The following is a 7,891-nucleotide window of genomic DNA, read 5'->3' on the forward strand; positions in this document are numbered from 1 at the left end:
AAGGGGCTGCAATTATGTTGCTTGGGTCACTTGTTATCTGGCTATCAAAGTTGAGAAGGCAAATCTATGTTATACATTTACCATATGAGAGCAAATGATTGTAGTGACGTTGACTCTCGGTTCTTGCCTCTTGGCCAGCTGGAGGATTCGGACTCTCTGTTTGCTGCAGATGACCCTTCAGTGTCTATAGAAAGAAGCCAGGTAAGGTGTTTCCACCAAGCTTCTGAAATTGCCCCAATTTTGTTTTCCCACATTCTCATTTTCCTTCTTTGTGTATTCTTGTTCCTTTGGGGGGGGATCTATTTACACATGTTTTGTTCCTCCTAATGGTCAATCCAGTATTGCATCGCTTTGAGTCCAGCATAAAACCCAGCAATTTACATCTTCAGGGAGATATGCTGGAGATATGGTGATGTAGTATTGAATCGGCCACTAGAGGGAGCAAAATATATGCAGAAAGGAAACTGAAGCGACATGAACATGCAAGCAAGGAAGGTGAGAATCTGGAAAAGCCTCAAAACGTCTACTAGTAGGACCACAGCAAAAAGTATGTTGGCAATACTTGGTTTGGCCAGAGTGGGAAAGAACAAGACTCTTCCCAGTGGGGATTCATTGGTCTGATGTACTTCTTGTAGAACTAATGCCTCCCATCCGGTTACACAGACTTCAGTTGCACTTGGCTGTGTTGCATCATGGGTAGTTCTTTTTTGGCATACAATATGAGTGGCAGGATGCCAGATTCTTTGAATTCACAGAATGCAACATAACTCATGACAGTTACTTTATCCTAGAATTACCCTGGTTCTCCTGATGTGGGGAATGCTGCATTGGTCTGAGTTTGTTTTGCTGAATCCAATTAAATTTTTTTTTTCATATTCTCTCCAAGGAGCATTTGAAGCAGAAAGACCGAGGCACCACACCTGCCTCAACTTCCCGTGTGGCCCCTTTGTTAAGATCTGCAGCCAAGCCAGTGAGTGTTTTTGTTCTGCCCTAATGGAACAGAAGTAGCCCATGCCACAAGGACACACCTTGTAGTGCCCACCTTTTCCTCATGTCCAACATACCTCCACCCCAACCTTCATAGCACCCTGTTGACAATCCCCATGAACTATCCTACAGCTTGTTGATCGCCTTCCACGCAGACTATATGGCTCGCCACCACCATCTTCTTCCTCCAGATTTCCTTGGTTGTAGTGCTAGTAAGGGAAGGAATAGTTGGAAGAAGGGCAGAGTGGGTGTCACTGGGTGTGGACTGGTCAAGGTGAGTAGCTCCCACTTTCCATGGGGCTTGATGGGGCCCAGTGTGCCCCCATCAAGTATGGAACCCAAGGAATGAGTCTCGGTGGCCATACTCTAAATACACCATAGCTCCCGGTTCTGGGATTCAGAGACAAGACTAGAATCTTGGTGTGTTTATGTTAAGTGCCATCGACTTATGGCATGTTGGCAGGGGCTCATGGGAATTGTAGTCTATGGGCATCTGGAGAGCCACACGTTTGGCTACCCCTGACTAACGGCGACCCTATGAATGGCTGTCCTCCCAAATGTCCCATCATTAATAGCCTTGCTCGGCTCTTACAAACTGAGGGCCATGGCTTCTTTGACTGAATCAATCCATCTCATGTTGAGTCTTCCTCTTTCCCTGCTGCCTTTAACTTTTCCTAGCATTATTGTCTTCTCCAGTGATTCTTCTCATAATATGACCAAAGTATTATGTTTTATGTTTTATCATTTTAGCTTCTAGAGAAACTGTTCAGGCCAGGTGGGACTATTGCTGGAAGTAGTATTATGATTGGCTCTCTGTCTCTCTAGGTCCGAAAAATTGAAGTCCAAGCTACAACTCAGATTGCACCAACTAGCATCTTCAAGAGGACCCCTTCAGTGAGTTCAATGGGATCAGCCATTTTGTATCCCACAGGAGCTTGGGAACTGTAGTTTTGGTTCAGGTGGAAGAGTGTGGGAAATCTTCATCGGTAACTGGGTGGTTCCATCACTAGGATGGCAAAAAGCTACTTGTCTATTGGGAAGTGGACTTCACTGCCTACTTCACTGTCTACATCCTAACCCTTTTGTGCTATTCTGAGAAGCTGGTTTCCTAATATCACCCTCCTGATTCCCCATGTACTGAGTTATTTGTACAGTTATCTCTGTTTGATGTAAACCGCCCTGAGCCTTCGGGGAGGGCGATATAAAAATGTAATAAATACATACATACATACATACATACATACATACATACATACATACATACATACATACATACATACATACATACATACATACATACATAAATGTGCTATAGAACCACAATTCCCACAGTTCCTTGGCATGGAACCATGCTAGCTATGAGGAGTTGGTTATAATTCACCAGTTCATCTTTTTGAGGACTTGACTAGGTACTCTCCTCTATACAGATTTTTAGGGGGGTTAGTGGGAGTGAAGACCGTGATTTTTTAGGAGTCTGTTTTTACTGTATGTATATGTGTGTCTGCATTTGTTTTAATGGGGTTTTACTGGGTTTTTATGTGGACAGATTGTGACCCGTCATGAGCCGGTCTGGGAGTGGTGGGTAATAAGTTTAGATAGATAGATAGATAGATAGATAGATAGATAGATAGATAGATAGATAGATAGATAGATAGATAGATAGATAGATAGATAGATAGATAGATAGATAGATAGATAGATAGATAGATAGATAGATAGATAGATAGATAGATAGATAGATAGATAGATAGATAGATAGATAGATAGATAGATAGATAGATAGATAGATAGATAGATAGATAGATAGATAGATAGATAGATAGATAGATACTTGTCAGTCAGTCAGTCAGTAACCTTTTATTGGCATAAAGAGATAGTTACTTAAAAGGGTGCTCATGTCTATCTGGACCCACTCCAATTGACTGAAGAGCAGTGCTGATTACTCTGATGAATTGACTCTTCATTATTCCCTTCATTAATCCTTTCCTTTTCTAGCTCTGCCTAGTGGCTCTCAATGTCCCTCTGACTGGCAACATGAACGGGATCAGGGGTGCTGACTTTCAGTGCTATCGGCAAGCACAAGAGGCACATCTGTATGGAACTTTCCGGGCCTTCCTGGCCACGCCGACTCAGAATCTCGTCTCTCTTGTGAAGAGAATAGACAGAGATCAGCCTGTGGTCAACCTGAAGGTGAGTGACAAAATTCTGTGGGTCCTTCTTGATAGCTGGTGGGGTCTAACAATCACCCAGCTCACCCGGATCCTTGAGAGGGGAAATGCACAGGGAAATGACCAGGTATCCCTGTTGTATAATGAGAAAATTACAGGTTTAGCTTGCCTTAGGGCCACGTGGTTAACCCTTCAACCTCCTTTTGGTTCACTAACTGAACTTGGGCTAGATTCAAGTGGGTCGCCATGTTGGTCTGAAGTAGCACAACAAAAATAAAGACCAACAAAGATTTCTTCGAGGCATAATTTTTTGAGTGCATGCACTCTTCCTCAGACTAAATGAACAACCATCATAACTTTTTGGGACTAAAGTAACCAGCCAGTGAGGTCAAGAAACAGATTAACAAAACCAGAAGGGCAGCAAGAGAAAACCTGTTGGAAGACAGACCCCAAAGAGACAACAACTGAACACCACCAGTGGTCACATACAGCTCTCAACTCAAAACAGCACAGCATATCATCAGTAACCCACAACCTCTACTGGACAAATTTGGGCTCTTTGCTTTGTTAGTATTTTAAGAGGAGAGAGGAGTCTTTTTAGAGGATGTCAAGAGCAGAGAAGCTCACTATGGTTATTCAAACGGAACAAAAGGGGACCCGCCTTTCTTTTTTCTGCACACTCCTCATAACTTGCAGGGGTTTTTTTGATAGATGGAAGAAGCATGATCTTCATCTATCAAAACTCTAAGTCATTTGCCAACTTGGAAACTCTTAGAAAGTCTGCTGGGTAGTCACTAAGCTTCCTCATCCTCTCTTCTGTAAGGAAAGCCACCATGTAGACCCTTGAGGACTCTAGCTGAAAAGAGGAAGCTGTGATTTTGTAGAGACCTAGATACGACTCCTCAGAAATGGGTCACTGAATATCTATGGCTTGGGCCTGCAAGGGCCTGTGGGTCCTGCTGATCTTAGCTTGATATTGTTCCTGATTCCAGGGCGAACTGTTGGCCAAGAGCTGGAATTCCCTTTTCAGTGATGATGGTGCTTTCTACTTCAACACCCTGAATGTTCCTGTCTACAGCTTCAGTGGCCATAATGTCATGACGGATTCTACATGGTAAGCACAGTCCGGGAAGAGAGAGGTGCAAGACTATGGGCTTTTCCACCCTTATTTTATCACTTTTCTGTCAGTGTTATGTTGATTTGTCCCACCTGTTCTGTATGTGTTTTGCTCTCCCTAGTGTTCACTTCAGTATTTCATTTGTGTATCTCCGGTTTATTTCCATGCACTGCTCAGGAATAAACCAGTGATACTGCAATGGAATATTGAAGAGACCACTAGAGGACGCAAAACATGTGCAAAAAAGATGAGCGGGTGGAGGACTGGCATCTCCCCGCCATGATTTGACTGCTGAACTTGATACAGAAACAGAACTGGAGGCCCGTTGGCTGTCTCAGAGTCCTGTTTTGGATTCCTTCAGTCTACTCTTCTTGCCCAATGTCAACAGCATTCTAGCAGCTGTTTGGCCTACCACATGGTCCCAATCCGGGTCCCTCATGGCCTGTGAAAACTGGCAGTGAGGAGATCTGGGCCCCTCTTTGGGAGATTATTAACTTGTCCCCTACCACAGGGACATTCCCAGAGAGACTGAAGGAGGACATGGGTATGACACTTTTGAGGAAAAAAACAATGCTAGATCCATCTAGCCCACTACCTCCCATTCTTGAATTTGCCATTTCTGGGCAAGGTGGTTGAGCGTGCAGCTGCAGAAGAACTACAGTGATTCTCGGAGGAGACATCAGCCAATAAATGTATCTTGAGTCCGGGATCCATTCCAGATCAGTCTCCGGCCAAGTCGTGCTGTGAAAATAGCTTTGTTGTTGCATGTTGATGCCATGATGATGTGGTATCAGACTCTGTCCTATGTCTGTGCCACCTGGATGCCCTCTTCAGTGCTTTGTGGCTGATTTCTTCCTTTGTTTTTGCATTCAGGCCCCATAAGGCAGCTTGGCACGGCACGAAGAAATGGCGAGGCCAGTCACAACACCACAACTGCCAGGATTGGCGGTCGGCATCCAACCAGTCAGAAGGCTTCGCCTCGTCCCCAGCGAAGGGCGCCTTCCTCACAGAGAGCACCCACCGCTGCTCTGATCCTCTGATTGTTCTGTGTGTGGAAATTGCCTCCCGGTATCTGCACATGTGGTGAATGAGGACCATTGGAAACATCTGGCTGTCGCCAAGCCTCCAGTGAAAGAGGTCCCTCAGATGCTGAAGTAGAAAAGAAGCGGCTGAAACAATTCTGCATATGGCCTGTGTGACCTCAGTACCTACTAGGCATCTCATGCTAGCTGAGTGGCAAAAGGGCCTTTGTCCTTTATTCGTTCGGTCACTCTGGGTGGGTGCATATCTTTGACTGCTTGTGGCAGAACACCTATAGAGAGGTGCCTCTGGAGGTTAGGGGTCATACAGTGGGATTACTGTCAAGGGAATGGTGAATTTTCACACACTGCAGTGCAATCCTAAACCAAGTTTACACCCTTCTGAATCCAGTAACTTCCTTAGAGCTAGGAAGGTGTAACTCTGCCTAGGGTGACACTGCTAGTCACACTAGCTCTGAACTGGGCCCTAAGCCTTGCCCCGTGGCACTTACAGGCCACGAAGGCGTGAAATTCAGTCCCTTTGTCTCAGTGACAGGGCCACGTTCTCGTGAGTTTCATTGTAGTGGCTTGATGTGTTTGTAAATTTTGTTCTTGTCTGTATGTTTTTTGCATTAGCTGCCTTTTTTATAATAGAACAAGAATATCTCAAAACTAAAAAATGTTTAGCTGCCTCTTTTGTGATAGAATACAGTATCTCAAAACTTTTTTTTTTAAAGAAACCTTCACTTTTCTCTAGACCAGCCTTTCTCGACTGTTTTACCATGGAGAAACCCCTGAAACATTCTTCAGGCTTCAAGAAACCCCAGAAGCTGTAGTGATCATGCAGAAAATGGTTGGGGAGCATAGCTGTGGACACACACCCCCGGGGAACTTCCACCCCGTCCAGGCCCATCATTGGCCATTCTGGGAGGGAGGGTCAACATGACCATATATGGTCATATCACCCAATAAGTGTTTAACAAATTTTTTAAGTATATTAAAAATTTATTAGCTTCCACCCATTTGAGAAACCCTTCCAGGGCTGTCAAGAAACCCAGAAAGCCTGCTCCAGAGGAATGATGTTATATTTATGCTCTTCAGTTGTGGCCAGGCTAGGCTCATCTCATCAGATCTCAGATGCTGGTTTGGATTTGGATGGGACATCACCAAGGGGTGCAACACAAAGACAGCAACGGCAAACCACCTCTGTTCATCTGAGAGATACTGGTTGCAAACTCTGCTGCTCTTCTGTTCTTTAGCAACATCCTTTTGGATGGGAGGGGGGGGTCTAGGTTTCATAGAATAGAATCATAGAACCATAGAATCATAGAGTTGGAAGGGGCCTCTTGGGTCATCTAGTCCAACCCCCCTGCACTATGCAAGACACACACAATCCTATTGCTCATCCACTGTAGCCTGCCACCCCCTTGAATCTTCACAGAATCAGCTTCTCCGTCAGATGGCAGGGTGAACACGACTCCAATGACACAAAACAACAGCACAGCGGGAACACAATTCAAATTCATGTGTTCCTCAATGGAAAACTAAGATAAGATCCACAGGGGGAGAAATTGCTGGAAAGGATACTTTGGGAAAGGCAGGGTAATTTGGATCCACTCCTAAAGAGGCAGAATTCTCTGTGGGAAATTTTGCATTGCTCGATGCTTTAAGAATGCTGGAGTGGGGGGTTGCTCTTGTAAGGAAAAAGTCTTCAAGATGCTCAGAGAATGAGAAAACAAAGTGAAACTGACATCGTTTTGGTCGCCTGCATTGGGAGAGGCAGAAGATCTGACCTGATGTACAGAATCCTGTTTAGAATGACTTTTGGGTAAAAGACTGGTCACGTGTTTTGCGTGGAAGACTTTAGTGGAAGTTTCAGGGGTAGGGCTGACCCCTTGTGAGTCAGAGGCTAGGGCACAGACCCAGATCCTACAACCCAGTCATGCCACATTATGCTCAGCAGATGGCAGTGGCGCTTCAAGCATGACAGGCTCAGAGACAGTAGAGCGGGGTGGCCGACCTGCGGCTCTGCAAATGTCCATGGACTACAGTGACCATGAGCCGGTCAACACATGCCGGCAGGTGCTCATGGTCATTGTAGTCCATGGGCATCTGGAGGAACAGAGTTTGGCCACCCCTGCAGTAGAAGATACAAAAGCCCTGGGCTTCTGGAAAAGCGTTCGAATAAAACTTAGCGGGTCTTAAAGGCGCCTTTGGACTCCATTACGAAAAGGGAAGCGTTCGCAACCACAACCACACTTTCACTAATGCAACTTGCAAGCAGCGCCGCACTTCGAAGCCCCGCCCTCTAAACCCCGGGGACGGCGCCGCGGCTCATTGGCTCACCCCGCTGCTCGTCAATGAGCCGCGGAACGCGACTGAACGCCCGCCTACGCGGGGAAACAAACGGTTGGCCGACCAACTCTTTTCGAACGCCCCAGCGTGGCCCGGATTGGTTGAGGCTCCCCTTCACCCGGATTGGCTCGACCATCCCGACTTTGCCCCGCCTCTAGCCTTACACGGGTCAGCGATTGGCCCGTCTGTCGGGCAGCTCGACAGCGATTGGCCAGCCGCATTTGAGCGGGCTGAATTGAACGGAG

At 46.0% G+C, this 7,891-nt stretch overlaps 1 protein-coding gene across 1 annotated transcript in view; it reads left to right on the forward strand.

Moving 5' to 3' along the window:
* The window catches only part of LOC143825852 (uncharacterized), a 29,897-nt gene extending 23,916 nt beyond the window's left edge, over positions 1-5,981 (forward strand). Inside the window, exons 19-24 of the mRNA XM_077314216.1 lie at positions 139-201; positions 887-970; positions 1,813-1,881; positions 2,983-3,177; positions 4,148-4,269; positions 5,146-5,981. Of these exons, the coding sequence (XP_077170331.1) occupies positions 139-201; positions 887-970; positions 1,813-1,881; positions 2,983-3,177; positions 4,148-4,269; positions 5,146-5,359 (747 nt within the window). The 3' untranslated portion in view covers positions 5,360-5,981. The remainder of the gene's footprint in view (positions 1-138; positions 202-886; positions 971-1,812; positions 1,882-2,982; positions 3,178-4,147; positions 4,270-5,145) is intronic.
* The last annotated feature ends 1,910 nt before the right edge of the window (positions 5,982-7,891 follow it).

This window comes from Paroedura picta, chromosome 16, assembly GCF_049243985.1.
Source record: "Paroedura picta isolate Pp20150507F chromosome 16, Ppicta_v3.0, whole genome shotgun sequence".
NCBI classification, from domain to species: Eukaryota; Metazoa; Chordata; class Lepidosauria; order Squamata; family Gekkonidae; genus Paroedura; species Paroedura picta.